Here is a 22,230-nt window from a genome sequence, read left to right on the forward strand (position 1 = left end):
ATCTGTCTCCACAGCAACCCTGGTGAGGATGTGATTACTGAAAATGAGTGAATGAATCGACATAAGAAGTTTATTGCCTTTGACATGGTGTCGTAATAGTACACCGTGATACTACTGCTTCATGTATTAAGGCTTTGTTATTTGCATAAATACCAAGTTAACTTTATAACATAAAAAATATCAAATGTCTATAATAAGTGTGTCAGCAAAATCCAAAGCTGGGTTTAATACATTAACAGTATTTTTTTAAGTTAACAAGACACAAGACAGCTTTGATGTGTACTTTGAATGCTGTAGAAAAAAATAATGATAGCATAAGCCAGTGGAAGGTATTTAATAATAAAAGTACCAAGTCAAAGTGCTCAAAATGCAACACGTTCATTTACAAAGACTAATGACACAAAAAAAACCTGTAAGCAACTGATGGTGAAATACAAGAAAACGGGACATATACATTAGAGCAGTTCCTGGTTAAGGCAGTCGAATGCTTAGATATGTTTTAGTGCAGTATGGATTTGTCTCTCCTTGTCATATTCAACATGTCCTGCCCTAAAACATGGCTCGTCCATCTCTAACCAGTGCTGAACACTGAACTCTGGAAAGAAGAAAGCTATCTCTCTTTCGGCTGACTCTGACGAATCTGTGGGAGCAGGAGAAAAGTTTAATTAGCTTAAGTAAAATCACAAAGACAAGCAGTGTGTTTGCAGGCAGAACGCACAACCAGTAATTACATTTTCATTGGTAAATATCCAACAAATAATCCACTTTCATGAACGTAACACAGTTTACAATCGTTGGTGCGCTAACTGTGTAATATGGCTTCACACAGTCTATTAGAGGTGTACAGTTGTGAGAAATTGGTCAACAACCTGTTCCTGAATATTCACCTATACTGTAATTGAAGCAGAAATGCCTTTATGTAGTTAACAAACTCTTACATGCTGAAAAGAAATGTGGTTCATGTCAGTCATTATTCAGATGGTCAATTTTTTTTTTACTTTTGAGCTGAGAGTCTGCAGGCTGAAACAACTTGTTGAGGAGAGACATCAGAGGAGAATGACCATGATGTCTACGTCTAAAATAACTCGCACTAAATCCCAGGTGACTTTCAGCTTGTGAAATAATCAAACAAGCTTTAAATCACACATCCCACGTGTCTTTATTGTCATATTGGAGGTGAACATTAATGATTTTATGAAAAAAATCTGCCACATGACTGAATAACTGCATAAACGAGCAGGCATACAGTTAGTTGTTCCTATTAAAGTGGACAGTGAGTGTATATATTAATGCTCTACAGAAATATGGTATTATATGCTAAATGTGGAAATATTTCTGTATTTCGTTCCACTTACAACCATTCACGTTTAAGTGCATTATCTGAAAGTCAGCAACTGTGAAGGAGGCTGAGCTCGCACACACACACACACACACACATCAGCTTATGTGCCATTATGACATATATGACACTGTATGTCAACTTGCTTTAGAATTTTTCAAATGTATGCATACTGAATTAAATGATTATGAATAACAGCAATTGACAAATGATCATATTCCTTCTTAAAAAAGTAACAGATTCTTTATCTATAAATGAGCCTGTAAACACAGACAGTGTTTTGAGAAATGTAATTCTGTCACCCGCTGACAACGTTAAGACTAAAATCAGGCCAAAACACATAAAATTTCCAAAAGCGGTCTCTTGCACACTGGTGTGGAGATTAGTTGGAATTAATTTCACATCACATACTACATGATCATGTCAGCACGTACCTGAGCCATGAGTTGTGTTTCTGGTGTCGGTGAGCCCATATTGTGCTCGAATGGTCCTCGGTGATGTGTACAGTGCTCGAAACACTTTAGTGGGACCCATCAACTCCCGCCAGTGGCTAACAGCATCCTCTCTCGCTAGGATGTAAGCTCTCATTGGACCGCTGAAGTGGAAACATTTAACATTCGATCTTAACTGTTAGATCTCTTCAAGTATTACCACAAATCTAGAAATAGCATTTTTTTGGTCATGTTGTTTATACTGATATTGTACAAAGCCAGCAGTATAACTATTTTAGTTTACATCACAGCACAGAATTCTCAGAAAATATAGATTAGTCTCTGCAGCTCTTAAAGCAGTTCCAGATGTAAGTCTCGTCACAGGTTTAAATGAATAAATTAAAACAAAGGCATATGTATAGCTAGCATTTAGGTAATCATTGACATGATGCTAATCAAGAAATGTTTATTTCCCCATTCATATAAAATAATATATCGTCACCACATCAACATCATTTCTAAAGGACTAGAACGCTGTTGATGACTCACATAAAATGAGGACGTCTTTTTACTGTTTCAAATGTAGCCCTGTTTCGAGTTAAAGGGAATATTCAATTCAGTTCAATTCGGACAATGGACATTGCCTCAAAGCAGCTTTAAAGATCATAAAATTTTGATGTAGATTTATTTAAATTCATCCCAATTTATCCCTAACAAGCAAAAATATGGCAAGGCAAAACTCCATTACATGTGATATATAAAGAACACTGCTTTGTTTTTCTCTTGTTGTTCATGCAAATGTCTGAAATAAACAGCAGGAACATAGAAATAATGAGCGGCTTCTTTCATGGGAATCCAAAAAACAGAACCGGCAAACTGATGTTACTTCAAGTGGCACACTCGCGTTTCATCTTTGTTTTCACAGGCAGTGATGCTGCCTGATGACTGGCTGCCATGGTAACAGGCCAGACACATCATGGATAAAAATCAAACAGTACTGTACTTACTACCAGTGTGGCTTTTCCTAATGTTCACAAGCTGAAATAACTTGACCTGACAGCACATTTATCAGGTATTATAAAGTTTTATCTGGGTGAATAGACGTTTTGGTAATAAATGGTAATAACCTCAGAAGAGAAAGACATTTTGAGGATATTCAGACCATGTTATGATCATACTGATCATGTATATGGTTTTTAATGTTGTTCCTTGAAACCTACCTTGAACTTAAAGGTGGGGTCTCCGTTGTTTGAGAAACGCTTCAGAAAATGAGTCGGAACGACAAACTAAACAAAAAACAAAACAAAGGTGTAGCCAATGAGCAGAAAGGGGCGGGGTTTGTCAATATGTGGCGGAGAGAGTGTTCAGTGCGCATGTGTCACATTAGCAGAAAGCGGTTTTAACACTTACATGGAGGATAAAAACAAAGAAGGAAAACGAAGAAAGGCTTACGATAAGGCCAGAAGTAGGACCCGTGTTAATATAGGATCAGCTTTCCAGCGCTGGAGAGAACTGAAGGAGCGGGAAGTTGGCCGCATATTCACAGATTGGAGTTTCCTGAGTCAATAACTCCTGAGCTAAATGCTGTTACTACACAAATAACACCTCTTTTCTGTCGTAGTAATGTAGAGACGCAGCTACAACCGCGTTTTGTGTAGTAACAGCGTTTAGCTCAGGAGTTATTGACTCTGGAAACTCCAATCTGTGAATATTATATAGTATATATAATAACTTTACTTAAGACCCAGAGGCGCTTTTTTCCTTCTCGATAGGTGAGTAACGTTGGTTTTGCTTTGTTTCACACAACTAATATATGCCGTCCTTTGCATGATTATGCTTGTGTGTCATTTTTGCTTGTTTGTTTATCTGCAATCGTATTGTTCTTCCCTTCAGCTATGATAAAGACATTTCTTTCCATTATTTGCCTGGGTTACGTATGTATGTGTGGGCGGAGCTATAAATACAGGGGTGGGACTTATTTGGGTTAGGGGCGTGTTTGTTTTGGTGATTTCAAATGTCAACATTGGAAATCAAACATCGGAGACCCTGCCTTTATTTAACAAGATAATGCATAAGAACCTGTAATACATAATTCTGTACAATGACAAACAAATCCACTGTTACACTGATGTCCAGCTGAATTAAATCACACTGTCTTATTTACTGCTTCTGTTGGTGTTCGGTGCAATATAAGCTTTTTTCTACCCTGAAAGACTTTCTAATATTCACAAATCCAGCAAGATTTTATTACTCTCGTGGAGTTTATGTAGATCTCCAGCTCTTCACATACTCAGGCTTCATGATTGATTTTTTTTTCTGTCAGAGTATAAACGACTTTGTGCTGCGTTCACTGTGTGTTCATCCTAGATCCTTGTCACTTTCATACATGTGGCTTTATGTATATACAGTAAAATTAATAACAGATGCACATTATTATCTAGTGCTTGCTGATATCATGAACAGCAGCTATGCTAAATCCTCTCCACTGCTTCTCTTTTTCTACCCATCCTGAGGCATCCAGAGATTGTACCAGCTACAGTTGCGTTCCACTTGATGAAGATTTTGGACCTTCATTGAGATGAAGCCAACCCTGTGAAGATCCTGAGGCATCTAGAGATGTACCAGATCCAGTTGGATCGCACGTCATGAAGCATTCGTGCATTCTAAGAGGAGATGCCAACTTCATGTGGTCTTTGAGGACAACAACCTCCTAATCAATACACAATTTCCAGACTGTATATTAATATATTTATAATCACACCCTCCAGTGTCACCAGAATGAGGATGGTTCCCTTTTGAGTCTGGTTCCTTTCAAGGTTTTTCCTCACCACAGTCACCTCAGGCTTGCTCATTGGGGATAAATACGTACACATAAATATAAGTCTAATATTGATCTTGAACTTTTGTATTATATTAATCTTGGTATAATATACACTTTTTTGTATTATGTTTCTTATGTTCTGTAAAGCTTCTTTGAGACAATGTCCATTGTTAAAAGCGCTATACAAATAAATTTGAATTGAATTGAATAGAATTATAATTAAGTAAAAACAAATATGGGAAATAATGCTAATCAGAAAAATAAAGGTTGAATGTCTTTAAACACCTAGTCATCATATAAATAACAATAATATTATCATACTGCCCATTTTCCAACACTCTAAGTTCCCAAAAAATTTTTTTACTGTATAGTCAGGTGAAAAGTATTAGCTTATTAAAGGATATAAATTGATTACTGTCCTTGTAACTGTCTGTGTCAGACATCAGCTTTTAAAAGTGTATATGGTTACAGTTTTCATAATGAAACTTGAATTCTATTGATCACATGCACAATCATACAGTGTACCACATGCAGTGAGCTGCTATTTACAACAGTCTGTTTTATAAAAGATATAATAGTGTAGAATAGGGTCAAAAAAGGGGGGTTTAGAAATGTAAAATACACGGAAATTAAAGAAATTAAAAAAATCTATTCAAAACTAAAAGAAGACAAAGTGGTTGTTGTGAAAGGGTTGGAGTGAACGTGGTGCTGAGCTGATCTTTCCTGTCCTGATAGCTGACTGTAGTAATATCAGTATGACAAAGAAATAAAAAAGCAGCATGAAGAGTAAAGAGACCCATTAACTTCACTGTTCTTAGAAATCAGATAATCCTGAGATTTACACAGATATATAGACTGTGATTAAAGCATGAAGATACCAGTGTGAATATATTTTAGCACAAAAATTAGAGTGACGCCTCTTGAGGCTGAGACGCTCATATCTTAAACTACTAATCAGGACATTTTTAATACAATAGAATTTTTGTCCTGTTGTGGTTGTGAACGTAAACATATGGTACATATGTTAGTAGTGTAGTGTATAACACTGAAGGCTGCTGTAGGGTGAGTCATGTGACCTACAGGGTCATAGAAGATCCGGAACTTAATGACAGCTCATCAAGGTATAAATGTAAATTGTTGACATTCGAATTCAGACACATGAGCAAACTGCATCGAGCAAGCCATTATTTAGAGAGACTTATATTATTCACAATTTACATTGCATACTTTATATTCACACAACACACAGCAAACTTTTTACACAACACACACCAAACTTTTACATAACAGACTTCATTTTCACCAATTTTTCTTATCAAACGAGAATCATCACACCACCAAGTTTGGAAAATGGTAAGTTTCCTGATTATGATTTTGTTGATTAGTGAATTTGATCATCAGGATCCATTTTACTTAAACATTCACACTGTCTAGTTTAATATTAATTTGTATAGGTTAATAAGTTTAATAGTTTAATAATCACTTACATTTATATTAATTTTATATTAAATTGTAAGACAAGTAGCTTATTGTCTTAGGGAGCACTAAAGCCTTAGACATGATGATTTAACACAGAAGTAGGAGATACAGTATAATAAGTAATACATCCAGGTCTTTTTCAGTAAGCCTCAGTATGAATCTGTTCATTTCTTTTTGTTTGTTAATGAAACAATCAGTTTTTCTAAAAGCTAACTCTGTTTCTTCTTTCAGTTCCAGCAGGAAGAAACAGTGCACTATGTGCCTGCCACTAATACACCTGACTCCGCACACACTGACAACGTCTACCCCGTGTACAACCCTGAGAACCATTTTGTGTACCAACCTGTGTACTACCCTGATGATGGTCAAGACATTATAGACAACGATCTTCAGGGAGGAACAGCCATGTATGAACCCGAGAGCCTGTTTCCAGGCGAGAACGTGTCTGTACCCCAACATGTGTCTCCACCTGAACCTGCATCTCCCCCTGAACCTGTGTCTCCACCCGAACACATACCCACCTACATGATACCGTACACAGAGGTACAGCATTAAAGTCTGTCTGCATAACACAGACCTGAGAGAACATGTTTTTGTGTCCATATACGGACATGGGGAAGTGCCGCTAATGTGATTTGATTATCATGAAGCTAGTAAACTTGATCATTAGGATCCATTTTACTTACATCCAGGCCTGTTTCTGAAGAGAAGCATCATTATTTACATCAGTAAGCCTCAGTATGAATCTGTTCATTTCTTTTTGTTTTTTAATGAAACAATCAGTTTTTCTAAAAGCCAACTCTGTTTCTTCTTTCAGTTCCAGGAGGAAGAAACAGTGCACTATGTGCCTGCCACTAATACACCTGACTCCACACACACTGACAACGTCTACCCCGTGTACAACCCTGAGTACTACCCTGAGTACTACCAGGTCCTGCAACAGGATTTCTACCCCCAACCCCCAATGGTGGAGACAGTTGAAGAAGACTGCTTCTTCTTATCTCCAGAGCTTTCTCAGAACCAACAGCCAATTCTGCCTGAAAGGAAGCGCACACTGGTAAGAAATCAAAAAAGTAATACAGTAAAAATGCTTAAGGTTCTTATCATGGTGTTTTCACATATAAATCCAGACATTTAACACCTAAACTATCTCTAGGAGATTCACAATTCAACTCCAACTTGTATTTCCTACAGATTACATTTCAGTGCCCCAATGATGATGATGGTCAAGACATTATAGACAACGATCTTCAGGGAGGAACAGCCATGTATGAACCCGAGAGCCTGTTTCCAGGCGAGAACGTGTCTGTACCCCAACATGTGTCTCCACCTGAACCTGCATCTCCCCCTGAACCTGTGTCTCCACCCGAACACATACCCACCTACATGATACCGTACACAGAGGTACAGCATTAAAGTCTGTCTGCATAACACAGACCTGAGAGAACATGCTTTTGTGTCCATATACGGACATGGGGAAGTGCCGTTAATGTGATTTGATTATCATGAAGCTAGTAAACTTGATCATTAGGATCCATTTTACTTACATCCAGGCCTGTTTCTGAAGAGAAGCATCATTATTTACATCAGTAAGCCTCAGTATGAATCTGTTCATTTCTTTTTGTTTTTCTGAAACAATCAGATTTTCTAAAAGCCAACTCTGTTTTTTCTTTCTGTTCCAGCAGGAAGAAACAGTGCACTATGTGCCTGCCACTAATACACCTGACTCCGTACACACTGACAACGTCTACCCCATGTACAACCCTCAGTTCTACCAGGTGCTGCCACCCGACGTCTACCCCCAACCCCCAGCGGTGGAGACAGTTGAAGAAGACTGCTTCCTCCCATCTCCAGAGCTTCCTCAGTTCCTCCAGCCATTTCTTCCCGAAAGGAAGCACACAATGGTAAGAAATTAAAAAAAAGCAATACAGTAAAAATGCTTAAAGTTCTTATAATGCTGTTTTCACATATTAACTCCAGACATTTAACACCTAAACCGTCTCTAGCAGATTCACAATTTAACACCAACTTGTATTTCCTACAGATTACAAAGCAGGACAAATGATGGTAGCCAAGACATTATGGTCAACGTTTTTCTGGGAGACTTGAAGTGGGTCTGGCCACGGACATAAAGAACCCTAATATGACCAAATAAAATGACATCTTCCAGCTGTTGTACAAATGGTCTGAGTTTTTAATCACAGTAAATAAATGTTGGTGTAGATGCCACAGCAGCAGCAGCAGTTAAAGTGCTGTAAAATAATCAGCTTTAAAATTCCACCTCACTAAAATAAAATTAGAATTTAATAACAGAACTTCATTAAAACCTCAGTTATGAACTATGTAATAGCTGGTGAACAGTATTCAGACTATTTAGACTGTGGACAGTGGAGGTGTGATATGAACAGGGTATGAGACTGAGGTAATGATCACCTTAGAGAAATTGTTGTTGTTTTAATAAAATCGAAATAAAATTATATGTAGGTTATTTAACTCTGTCCTTTCTACAGTATTTGCTGTTTATTTTAGATATGCAGCAAGGACGGATGGACATCAGAATTCCACAGATCTAAAAAAATATTGGTAAATAATGTATGTGGAAAAAAGGAAATGTTTTTACTTTTACTGTGTAGTCAGGTGAAAAGTATTAGCTTATTAAAGGATATAAATTGATTACTGTCCTTGTAACTGTCTGTGTCAGACATCAGCTTTTAAAAGTGTATATGGTTACAGTTTTCATAATGAAATTGAATTCTATTGATCACATGCACAATCATACAGTGTACCACATGCAGTGAGCTGCTATTTACAACAGTCTGTTTTATAAAAGATATAATAGTGTAGAATAGGCTCAAAAAAGGGGGGTTTAGAAATGTAAAATACACGGAAATTAAAGAAATTAAAAAAATCTATTCAGATAAGATAGGATTGTATCTTACAATGTCAAGGCAAACCGTCATGTTCAACAAGTAGCTGCCTTTGCCGTCATGCTCATCACTTTAAGCAAGCTGGCTGGCTTTTTGCCTCGTTATTGTAGGTAAACATGCCGTATAACGTAGTGAAACGATAATTTGACCTTTATTAATTTTTTTTTTTGGGTGAATTATTCCTTTAACTATGATTTTATCTATGTTTATCTGTGTTATTGATGTATTTTAAATATATATTTATTACTATTTATTACTGCTTATTATACACGTTCATTGACGTTTTAAAATGTTTTTTAATAATATAATATTTGAATTAAATTGAATGTTTTGGATACCACTATTAAATTATTGTTTTTATTATTATTTTACTGACTTTAAGTCAGCCTACTTATAGACAAAGCCTCTCTTGGCACTGTGCATGTAAAACACTGTTTTTTGGACACTAACAAGTGAAAATAGTCAGGTTAGATACATTTGAGTAGGTCTGTTTTGTTTAAAAATCCATAGCTGTAATGCTTCTGTGCAGAAAGAAACCCGTGAGCCACGAAGGTAAGTTTGCGAGCAGATTAGACTAATTTCTACCTATTAGACAGCCTAATCAGCTTATCGTGTTTTGTATTGCATCACTTATAGCTCTTAAATCATTAAAATACAGTTTAGGAAGATGTATGTAACTACAGTCATTAGCTTTGGTTAACTATTGAAGCCTTGTCTCTTGTCAGAAGGCTCAACATGACCGCAGACTTTATTGAACACAGCTGGCAGCAGCGACTTCTGTGTCCGTACCGTTCTTATCAATGACAGCATAATCTCGTATCTCCCTGCTCCCAAGTCATAAAGCTTGTATCTCCGATAAAACGTGACTTTGGGAAAATGTTGTGTTAATGTTGGTACACAACAGTATATGATAGCAATATAAGGTATAATAACTTTAACGACACAATGTTTAATAACTCAAAAAGATACGGCGTTTTTTTAATTGCCTGAAAAATAATGGTTTTAGAGATACGAGGATTCCGCCCGACAGCAAAGATATGTTAGTAGTGTAGTGTATAACACTGAAGGCTGCTGTAGGGTGAGTCATGTGACCTACAGGGTCATAGAAGATCCGGAACTTAATGACAGCTCATCAAGGTATAAATGTAAATTGTTGACATTCGAATTCAGACACATGAGCAAACTGCATCGAGCAAGCCATTATTTAGAGAGACTTATATTATTCACAATTTACACTGCATACTTTATATTCACACAACACACACCAAACTTTTTACACAACACACACCAAACTTTTACATAACAGACTTCATTTTCACCAATTTTTCTTATCAAACGAGGAACATCACACCACCAAGTTTGGAAAATGGTAAGTTTCCTGATTATGACTTTGTTGATTAGTGAATTTGATCATCAGGATCCATTTTACTTAAACATTCACACTGTCTAGTTTAATATTAATTTGTATAGGTTAATAAATTTAATAGTTTAATAATCACTTACATTTATATTAATTTTATATTAAATTGTAAGACAAATAGCTTATTGTCTTAGGGAGCACTAAAGCCTTAGACATGATGATTTAACACAGAAGTGGGAGATACAGTATAATAAGTAATACATCCAGGTCTCTTTCAGTAAGCCTCAGTATGAAACTGTTCATTTCTTTTTGTTTTTGTCTGAAACAATCAGTTTTTCTAAAAGCTAACTCTGTTTCTTCTTTCAGTTCCAGCAGGAAGAAACAGTGCACTATGTGCCTGCCACTAATACACCTGAATCCGCACACACTGACAACGTCTACCCCATGTACAACCCTGAGTACCATTTTGTGTACCAACCTGTGTACTACCCAGCGTACACCCCTGTGTACCAACCTGTGTACTACCCTGTGTACTACCCTGAGTACTACCCTGAGTACTACCAGGTCCTGCAACAGGATTTCTAACCCCAACCTCCAATGGTGGAGACAGTTGAAGAAGACTGCTTCTTCTTATCTCCAGAGCTTTCTCAGAACCAACAGTCAATTCTGCCTGAAAGGAAGCGCACACTGGTAAGAAATCAAAAAAGCAATACAGTAAAAATGCTTAAGGTTCTTATCATGGTGTTTTCACATATAAATCCAGACATTTAACACCTAAACTATCTCTAGGAGATTCACAATTCAACTCCAACTTGTATTTCCTACAGATTACATTTCAGTGCCCCAATGATGATGATGGTCAAGACATTATAGACAACGATCTTCAGGGAGGAACAGCCATGTATGAACCCGAGAGCCTGTTTCCAGGCGAGAACGTGTCTGTACCTCAACATGTGTCTCCACCTGAACCTGCATCTCCCCCTGAACCTGTGTCTCCACCCGAACACATACCCACCTACATGATACCGTACACAGAGGTACAGCATTAAAGTCTGTCTGCATAACACAGACCTGAGAGAACATGCTTTTGTGTCCATATACGGACATGGGGAAGTGCCGCTAATGTGATTTGATTATCATGAAGCTAGTAAACTTGATCATTAGGATCCATTTTACTTACATCCAGGCCTGTTTCTGAAGAGAAGCATCATTATTTACATCAGTAAGCCTCAGTATGAATCTGTTCATTTCTTTTTGTTTTTCTGAAACAATCAGATTTTCTAAAAGCCAACTCTGTTTTTTCTTTCTGTTCCATCAGGAAGAAACAGTGCACTATGTGCCTGCCACTAATACACCTGACTCCGCACACACTGACAACATCTACCCCATGTACAACCCTCAGTTCTACCAGGTGCTGCCACCCGACGTCTACCCCCAACCCCCAGCGGTGGAGACAGTTGAAGAAGACTGCTTCCTCCCATCTCCAGAGCTTCCTCAGTTCCTCCAGCCATTTCTTCCCGAAAGGAAGCACACAATGGTAAGAAATTAAAAAAAAGCAATACAGTAAAAATGCTTAAAGTTCTTAGAATGCTGTTTTCACATATTAACTCCAGACATTTAACACCTAAACCGTCTCTAGCAGATTCACAATTTAACACCAACTTGTATTTCCTACAGATTACAAAGCAGGACAAATGATGGTAGCCAAGACATTATGGTCAACGTTTTTCTGGGAGACTTGAAGTGGGTCTGGCCACGGACATAAAGAACCCTAATATGACCAAATAAAATGACATCTTCCAGCTGTTGCACAAATGGTCTGAGTTTTTAATCACAGTAAATAAATGTTGGTGTAGATGCCACAGCAGCAGCAGTTAAAGTGCTGTAAAATAATCAGCTTTAAAATTCCACCTCACTAAAATAAAATTAGAATTTAATAACAGAACATCATTAAAACCTCAGTTATGAACTATGTAATAACTGGTGAACAGTATTCAGACTATTTAGACTGTGGACAGTGGAGGTGTGATATGAACAGGGTATGAGACTGAGGTAATGATCACCTTAGAGAAATTGTTGTTGTTTTAATAAAATCAAAATAAAATGCTATGTAGGTTATTTAACTCTGTCCTTTCTACAGTATTTGCTGTTTATTTTAGATATGCAGCAAGGACGGATGGACATCAGAATTCCACAGATCTAAAAAAAATATTGGTAAATAATGTATGTGGAAAAAAGGAAAAGTTTTTACTTTTACTGTGTAGTCAGGTGAAAAGTATTAGCTTATTAAAGGATATAAATTGATTACTGTCCTTGTAACTGTCTGTGTCAGACATCAGCTTTTAAAAGTGTATATGGTTACAGTTTTCATAATGAAATTGAATTCTATTGATCACATGCACAATCATACAGTGTACCACATGCAGTGAGCTGCTATTTACAACAGTCTGTTTTATAAAAGATATAATAGTGTAGAATTGGGTCAAAAAGGTGGGTTTAGAAATGTAAAATACACGGAAATTAAAGAAATTAAAAAAATCTATTCAAAACTAAAAGAAGACAAAGTGGTTGTTGTGAAAGGGTTGGAGTGAACGTGGTGCTGAGCTGATCTTTCCTGTCCTGATAGCTGACTGTAGTAATATCAGTATGACAAAGAAATAAAAAAGCAGCATGAAGAGTAAAGAGACCCATTAACTTCACTGTTCTTAGAAATCAGATAATCCTGAGATTTACACAGATATATAGACTGTGATTAAAGCATGAAGATACCAGTGTGAATATATTTTAGCACAAAAATTAGAGTGACGCCTCTTGAGGCTGAGACGCTCATATCTTAAACTACTAATCAAGACATTTTTAATACAATAGAATTTTTGTCCTGTTGTGGTTGTGAAGGTAAACATATGGTACATATGTTAGTAGTGTAGTGTATAACACTGAAGGCTGCTGTAGGGTGAGTCATGTGACCTACAGGGTCATAGAAGATCCGGAACTTAATGACAGCTCATCAAGGTATAAATGTAAATTGTTGACATTCGAATTCAGACACATGAGCAAACTGCATCGAGCAAGCCATTATTTAGAGAGACTTATATTATTCACAATTTACACTGCATACTTTATATTCACACAACACACACCAAACTTTTTACACAACACACACCAAACTTTTACATAACAGACTTCATTTTCACCAATTTTTCTTATCAAACGAGGAACATCACACCACCAAGTTTGGAAAATGGTAAGTTTCCTGATTATGACTTTGTTGATTAGTGAATTTGATCATCAGGATCCATTTTACTTAAACATTCACACTGTCTAGTTTAATATTAATTTGTATAGGTTAATAAGTTTAATAGTTTAATAATCACTTACATTTATATTAATTTTATATTAAATTGTAAGACAAGTAGCTTATTGTCTTAGGGAACACTAAAGCCTTAGACATGATGATTTAACACAGAAGTAGGAGATACAGTATAATAAGTAATACATCCAGGTCTTTTTCAGTATTTCTTTTTCAGTTTTTGTTTTTTTCTGAAACAATCAGTTTTTCTAAAAGCTAACTCTGTTTCTTCTTTCAGTTCCAGCAGGAAGAAACAGTGCACTATGTGCCTGCCACTAATACACCTGAATCCGCACACACTGACAACGTCTACCCCGTGTACAACCCTGAGAACCATTTTGTGTACCAACCTGTGTACTACCCTGATGATGGTCAAGACATTATAGACAACGATCTTCAGGGAGGAACAGCCATGTATGAACCCGAGAGCCTGTTTCCAGGCGAGAACGTGTCTGTACCCCAACATGTGTCTCCACCTGAACCTGCATCTCCCCCTGAACCTGTGTCTCCACCCGAACACATACCCACCTACATGATACCGTACACAGAGGTACAGCATTAAAGTCTGTCTGCATAACACAGACCTGAGAGAACATGTTTTTGTGTCCATATACGGACATGGGGAAGTGCCGTTAATGTGATTTGATTATCATGAAGCTAGTAAACTTGATCATTAGGATCCATTTTACTTACATCCAGGCCTGTTTCTGAAGAGAAGCATCATTATTTACATCAGTAAGCCTCAGTATGAATCTGTTCATTTCTTTTTGTTTTTTTGAAACAATCAGATTTTCTAAAAGCCAACTCTATTTTTTCTTTCTGTTCCATCAGGAAGAAACAGTGCACTATGTGCCTGCCACTAATACACCTGACTCCGCACACACTGACAACGTCTACCCCATGTACAACCCTCAGTTCTACCAGGTGCTGCCACCCGACGTCTACCCCCAACCCCCAGCGGTGGAGACAGTTGAAGAAGACAGCTTCCTCCCATCTCCAGAGCTTCCTCAGTTCCTCCAGCCATTTCTTCCCGAAAGGAAGCACACAATGGTAAGAAATTAAAAAAAAGCAATACAGTAAAAATGCTTAAAGTTCTTATAATGCTGTTTTCACATATTAACTCCAGACATTTAACACCTAAACTGTCTCTAGCAGATTCACAATTTAACACCAACTTGTATTTCCTACAGATTACAAAGCAGGACAAATGATGGTAGCCAAGACATTATGGTCAACGTTTTTCTGGGAGACTTGAAGTGGGTCTGGCCACGGACATAAAGAACCCTAATATGACTAAATAAAATGACATCTTCCAGCTGTTGCACAAATGGTCTGAGTTTTTAATCACAGTAAATAAATGTTGGTGTAGATGCCACAGCAGCAGCAGCAGTTAAAGTGCTGTAAAATAATCAGCTTTAAAATTCCACCTCACTAAAATAAAATTAGAATTTAATAACAGAACATCATTAAAACCTCAGTTATGAACTATGTAATAACTGGTGAACAGTATTCAGACTATTTAGACTGTGGACAGTGGAGGTGTGATATGAACAGGGTATGAGACTGAGGTAATGATCACCTTAGAGAAATTGTTGTTGTTTTAATAAAATCGAAATAAAATTATATGTAGGTTATTTAACTCTGTCCTTTCTACAGTATCTGCTGTTTATTTTAGATATGCAGCAAGGACGGATGGACATCAGAATTCCACAGATCTAAAAAAATATTGGTAAATAATGTATGTGGAAAAAAGGAAAAGTTTTTACTTTTACTGTGTAGTCAGGTGAAAAGTATTAGCTTATTAAAGGATATAAATTGATTACTGTCCTTGTAACTGTCTGTGTCAGACATCAGCTTTTAAAAGTGTATATGGTTACAGTTTTCATAATGAAATTGAATTCTATTGATCACATGCACAATCATACAGTGTACCACATGCAGTGAGCTGCTATTTACAACAGTCTGTTTTATAAAAGATATAATAGTGTAGAATAGGGTCAAAAAAGGGGGGTTTAGAAATGTAAAATACACGGAAATTAAAGAAATTAAAAAAATCTATTCAAAACTAAAAGAAGACAAAGTGGTTGTTGTGAAAGGGTTGGAGTGAACGTGGTGCTGAGCTGATCTTTCCTGTCCTGATAGCTGACTGTAGTAATATCAGTATGACAAAGAAATAAAAAAGCAGCATGAAGAGTAAAGAGACCCATTAACTTCACTGTTCTTAGAAATCAGATAATCCTGAGATTTACACAGATATATAGACTGTGATTAAAGCATGAAGATACCAGTGTGAATATATTTTAGTACAAAAATTAGAGTGACGCCTCTTGAGGCTGAGACGCTCATATCTTAAACTACTAATCAGGACATTTTTAATACAATAGAATTTTTGTCCTTTGTGGTTGTGAAGGTAAAAATATGGTACATATCGTCGTTGTCGGGCGGAAACCTCAAATCTCTTAACTCCATTGGACACTTCAACTGTCTGAGAAACCTCGTAACACCACCTCTTCTTCACTCCACGGGAGAGCTTCACGGCATATTTCTCCTCAAGATTAAGAGTCGCAACGAATCAACACGTCTTAAAGTGATATTTAAAGTGATTTTCGTGGGGCTCAAAGAAAAAAATCTTGACCCCCGCTAGTTCTGGTGCTCGTCTGAGGACAGGAATTTAGCGCAAGACAATCCACTGCAACGCGGACTAAACCCTGTGCACTGCAGATAAGATAGGATTGTATCTTACAATGTCAAGGCAAACCGTTATGTTCAACAAGTAGCTGCCTTTGCCGTCATGCTCATCACTTTAAGCAAGCTGGCTGGCTTTTTGCCTCGTTATTGTAGGTAAACATGCCGTATAACGTAGTGAAACGATAATTTGACCTTTATTAATTTTTTTTTGGGTGAATTATTCCTTTAACTATGATTTTATCTATGTTTATCTGTGTTATTGATGTATTTTAAATATCTATTTATTACTATTTATTACTGCTTATTATACACGTTCATTGACGTTTTAAAATGTTTTTTAATAATATAATATTTGAATTAAATTGAATGTTTTGGATACCACTATTAAATTATTGTTTTTATTATTATTTTACTGACTTTAAGTCAGCCTACTTATAGACAATGCCTCTCTTGGCACTGTGCATGTAAAACACTGTTTTTTGGACACTAACAAGTGAAAATAGTCAGGTTAGATACATTTGAGTAGGTCTGTTTTGTTAAAAATCCATAGCTGTAATGCTTCTGTGCAGAAAGAAACCCGTGAGCCACGAAGGTAAGTTTGCGAGCAGATTAGACTAATTTCTACCTATTAGACAGCCTAATCAGCTTATCGTGTTTTGTATTGCATCACTTATAGCTCTTAAATCATTAAAATACAGTTTAGGAAGATGTATGTAACTACAGTCATTAGCTTTGGTTAACTATTGAAGCCTTGTCTCTTGTCAGAAGGCTCAACATGACCGCAGACTTTATTGAACACTGCTGGCAGCAGCGACGTCTGTGTCCGTACCGTTCTTATCAATGACAGCATAATCTCGTATCTCCCTGCTCCCAAGTCATAAAGCTTGTATCTCCGATAAAACGTGACTTTGGGAAAATGTTGTGTTAATGTTGGTACACAACAGTATATGATAGCAATATAAGGTATAATAACTTTAACGACACAATGTTTAATAACTCAAAAAAATACGGCGTTTTTTTAATTGCCTGAAAAATAATGGTTTTAGAGATACGAGGATTCCGCCCGACAGCGACGATATGTTAGTAGTGTAGTGTATAACACTGAAGGCTGCTGTAGGGTGAGTCATGTGACCTACAGGGTCATAGAAGATCCGGAACTTAATGACAGCTCATCAAGGTATAAATGTAAATTGTTGACATTCGAATTCAGACACATGAGCAAACTGCATCGAGCAAGCCATTATTTAGAGAGACTTATATTATTCACAATTTACACTGCATACTTTATATTCACACAACACACACCAAACTTTTTAAACAACACACACCAAACTTTTACATAACAGACTTCATTTTCACCAATTTTTCTTATCAAACGAGGAACATCACACCACCAAGTTTGGAAAATGGTAAGTTTCCTGATTATGACTTTGTTGATTAGTGAATTTGATCATCAGGATCCATTTTACTTAAACATTCACACTGTCTAGTTTAATATTAATTTGTATAGGTTAATAAATTTAATAGTTTAATAATCACTTACATTTATATTAATTTTATATTAAATTGTAAGACAAGTAGCTTATTGTCTTAGGGAGCACTAAAGCCTTAGACATGATGATTTAACACAGAAGTAGGAGATACAGTATAATAAGTAATACATCCAGGTCTTTTTCAGTAAGCCTCAGTATGAAACTGTTCATTTCTTTTTGTTTTTGTCTGAAACAATCAGTTTTTCTAAAAGCTAACTCTGTTTCTTCTTTCAGTTCCAGCAGGAAGAAACAGTGCACTATGTGCCTGCCACTAATACACCTGACTCCGCACACACTGACAACGTCTACCCCGTGTACAACCCTGAGAACCATTTTGTGTACCAACCTGTGTACTACCCAGCATACACCCCTGTGTACCAACCTGTGTACTACCCCGGGTACTACCCTGAGTACTACCCTGAGTACTACCAGGTCCTGCAACAGGATTTCTACCCCCAACCCCCAATGGTGGAGACAGTTGAAGAAGACTGCTTCTTCTTATCTCCAGAGCTTTCTCAGAACCAACAGCCAATTCTGCCTGAAAGGAAGCGCACACTGGTAAGAAATCAAAAAAGTAATACAGTAAAAATGCTTAAGGTTCTTATCATGGTGTTTTCACATATAAATCCAGACATTTAACACCTAAACTATCTCTAGGAGATTCACAATTCAACTCCAACTTGTATTTCCTACAGATTACATTTCAGTGCCCCAATGATGATGATGGTCAAGACATTATAGACAACGATCTTCAGGGAGGAACAGCCATGTATGAACCCGAGAGCCTGTTTCCAGGCGAGAACGTGTCTGTACCCCAACATGTGTCTCCACCTGAACCTGCATCTCCCCCTGAACCTGTGTCTCCACCCGAACACATACCCACCTACATGATACCGTACACAGAGGTACAGCATTAAAGTCTGTCTGCATAACACAGACCTGAGAGAACATGCTTTTGTGTCCATATACGGACATGGGGAAGTGCCGCTAATGTGATTTGATTATCATGAAGCTAGTAAACTTGATCATTAGGATCCATTTTACTTACATCCAGGCCTGTTTCTGAAGAGAAGCATCATTATTTACATCAGTAAGCCTCAGTATGAATCTGTTCATTTCTTTTTGTTTTTCTGAAACAATCAGATTTTCTAAAAGCCAACTCTGTTTTTTCTTTCTGTTCCATCAGGAAGAAACAGTGCACTATGTGCCTGCCACTAATACACCTGACTCCGCACACACTGACAACGTCTACCCCATGTACAACCCTCAGTTCTACCAGGTGCTGCCACCCGACGTCTACCCCCAACCCCCAGCGGTGGAGACAGTTGAAGAAGACTGCTTCCTCCCATCTCCAGAGCTTCCTCAGTTCCTCCAGCCATTTCTTCCCGAAAGGAAGCACACAATGGTAAGAAATTTAAAAAAAAGCAATACAGTAAAAATGCTTAAAGTTCTTATAATGCTGTTTTCACATATTAACTCCAGACATTTAACACCTAAACTATCTCTAGCAGATTCACAATTTAACACCAACTTGTATTTCCTACAGATTACAAAGCAGGACAAATGATGGTAGCCAAGACATTATGGTCAACGTTTTTCTGGGAGACTTGAAGTGGGTCTGGCCACGGACATAAAGAACCCTAATATGACTAAATAAAATGACATCTTCCAGCTGTTGCACAAATGGTCTGAGTTTTTAATCACAGTAAATAAATGTTGGTGTAGATGCCTTACAGAGCAGCAGTTAAAGTGCTGTAAAATAATCAGCTTTAAAATTCCACCTCACTAAAATAAAATTAGAATTTAATAACAGAACATCATTAAAACCTCAATTATGAACTATGTAATAACTGGTGAACAGTATTCAGACTATTTAGACTGTGGACAGTGGAGGTGTGATATGAACAGCGTATGAGACTGAGGTAATGATCACCTTAGAGAAATTGTTGTTGTTTTAATAAAATCGAAATAAAATTATATGTAGGTTATTTAACTCTGTCCTTTCTACAGTATCTGCTGTTTATTTTAGATATGCAGCAAGGACGGATGGACATCAGAATTCCACAGATCTAAAAAAAATATTGGTAAATAATGTATGTGGAAAAAAGGAAAAGTTTTTACTTTTACTGTGTAGTCAGGTGAAAAGTATTAGCTTATTAAAGGATATAAATTGATTACTGTCCTTGTAACTGTCTGTGTCAGACATCAGCTTTTAAAAGTGTATATGGTTACAGTTTTCATAATGAAATTGAATTCTATTGATCACATGCACAATCATACAGTGTACCACATGCAGTGAGCTGCTATTTACAACAGTCTGTTTTATAAAAGATATAATAGTGTAGAATAGGGTCAAAAAGGTGGGTTTAGAAATGTAAAATGCACGGAAATTAAAGAAATTAAAAAAATCTATTCAAAACTAAAAGAAGACAAAGTGGTTGTTGTGAAAGGGTTGGAGTGAACGTGGTGCTGAGCTGATCTTTCCTGTCCTGATAGCTGACTGTAGTAATATCAGTATGACAAAGAAATAAAAAAGCAGCATGAAGAGTAAAGAGACCCATTAACTTCACTGTTCTTAGAAATCAGATAATCCTGAGATTTACACAGATATATAGACTGTGATTAAAGCATGAAGATACCAGTGTGAATATATTTTAGCACAAAAATTGAGGCCACTTGAGGCTGAGACGCTCATATCTTAAACTACTAATCAGGACATTTTTAATACAATAGAATTTTTGTCCTTTGTGGTTGTGAAGGTAAAAATATGGTACATATCGTCGTTGTCGGGCGGAAACCTCAAATCTCTTAACTCCATTGGACACTTCAACTGTCTGAGAAACCTCGTAACACCACCTCTTCTTCACTCCACGGGAGAGCTTCGCGGCATATTTCTCCTCAAGATTAAGAGTCGCAACGAATCAACACGTCTTAAAGTGATATCTAAAGTGATTTTCGTGGGGCTGAAAGAAAAAAATCTTGACCCCCGCTAGTTCTGGTGCTCGTCTGAGGACAGGAATTTAGCGCAAGACAATCCACTGCAACGCGGACTAAACCCTGTGCACTGCAGATAAGATAGGATTGTATCTTACAATGTCAAGGCAAACCGTTATGTTCAACAAGTAGCTGCCTTTGCCGTCATGCTCATCACTTTAAGCAAGCTGGCTGGCTTTTTGCCTCGTTATTATAGGTAAACATGCCGTATAACGTAGTGAAACGATAATTTGACCTTTATTAATTTTATTTTTTGGGTGAACTATTACTTTAACTATGATTTTATCTATGTTTATCTGTGTTATTGATGTATTTTAAATATCTATTTATTACTATTTATTACTGCTTATTATACACGTTCATTGACGTTTTAAAATGTTTTTTAATAATATAATATTTGAATTAAATTGAATGTTTTGGATACCACTATTAAATTATTGTTTTTATTATTATTTTACTGACTTTAAGTCAGCCTACTTATAGACAATGCCTCTCTTGGCACTGTGCATGTAAAACACTGTTTTTTGGACACTAACAAGTGAAAATAGTCAGGTTAGATACATTTGAGTAGGTCTGTTTTGTTAAAAATCCATAGCTGTAATGCTTCTGTGCAGAAAGAAACCCGTGAGCCACGAAGGTAAGTTTGCGAGCAGATTAGACTAATTTCTACCTATTAGACAGCCTAATCAGCTTATCGTGTTTTGTATTGCATCACTTATAGCTCTTAAATCATTAAAATACAGTTTAGGAAGATGTATGTAACTACAGTCATTAGCTTTGGTTAACTATTGAAGCCTTGTCTCTTGTCAGAAGGCTCAACATGACCGCAGACTTTATTGAACACTGCTGGCAGCAGCGACGTCTGTGTCCGTACCGTTCTTATCAATGACAGCATAATCTCGTATCTCCCTGCTCCCAAGTCATAAAGCTTGTATCTCCGATAAAACGTGACTTTGGGAAAATGTTGTGTTAATGTTGGTACACAACAGTATATGATAGCAATATAAGGTATAATAACTTTAACGACACAATGTTTAATAACTCAAAAAAATACGGCGTTTTTTTAATTGCCTGAAAAATAATGGTTTTAGAGATACGAGGATTCCGCCCGACAGCGACGATATGTTAGTAGTGTAGTGTATAACACTGAAGGCTGCTGTAGGGTGAGTCATGTGACCTACAGGGTCATAGAAGATCCGGAACTTAATGACAGCTCATCAAGGTATAAATGTAAATTGTTGACATTCGAATTCAGACACATGAGCAAACTGCATCGAGCAAGCCATTATTTAGAGAGACTTATATTATTC

General features: G+C 36.9%; 1 protein-coding gene across 1 annotated transcript in view; it reads right to left on the minus strand.

The window, feature by feature from the left end:
- Window positions 1-318: 318 nt before the first annotated feature.
- Window positions 319-22,230, minus strand: part of nme6 (NME/NM23 nucleoside diphosphate kinase 6) — a 42,132-nt gene continuing 20,220 nt past the window's right edge. Inside the window, exons 4-5 of the mRNA XM_060866578.1 lie at window positions 1,774-1,934; window positions 319-640 (exon numbers count right to left, since the gene is read on the minus strand). Of these exons, the coding sequence (XP_060722561.1) occupies window positions 489-640; window positions 1,774-1,934 (313 nt within the window). The 3' untranslated portion in view covers window positions 319-488. The remainder of the gene's footprint in view (window positions 641-1,773; window positions 1,935-22,230) is intronic.

The sequence above is a fragment of the Tachysurus vachellii genome, chromosome 3 (genome assembly GCF_030014155.1).
Source record: "Tachysurus vachellii isolate PV-2020 chromosome 3, HZAU_Pvac_v1, whole genome shotgun sequence".
NCBI classification, from domain to species: Eukaryota; Metazoa; Chordata; class Actinopteri; order Siluriformes; family Bagridae; genus Tachysurus; species Tachysurus vachellii.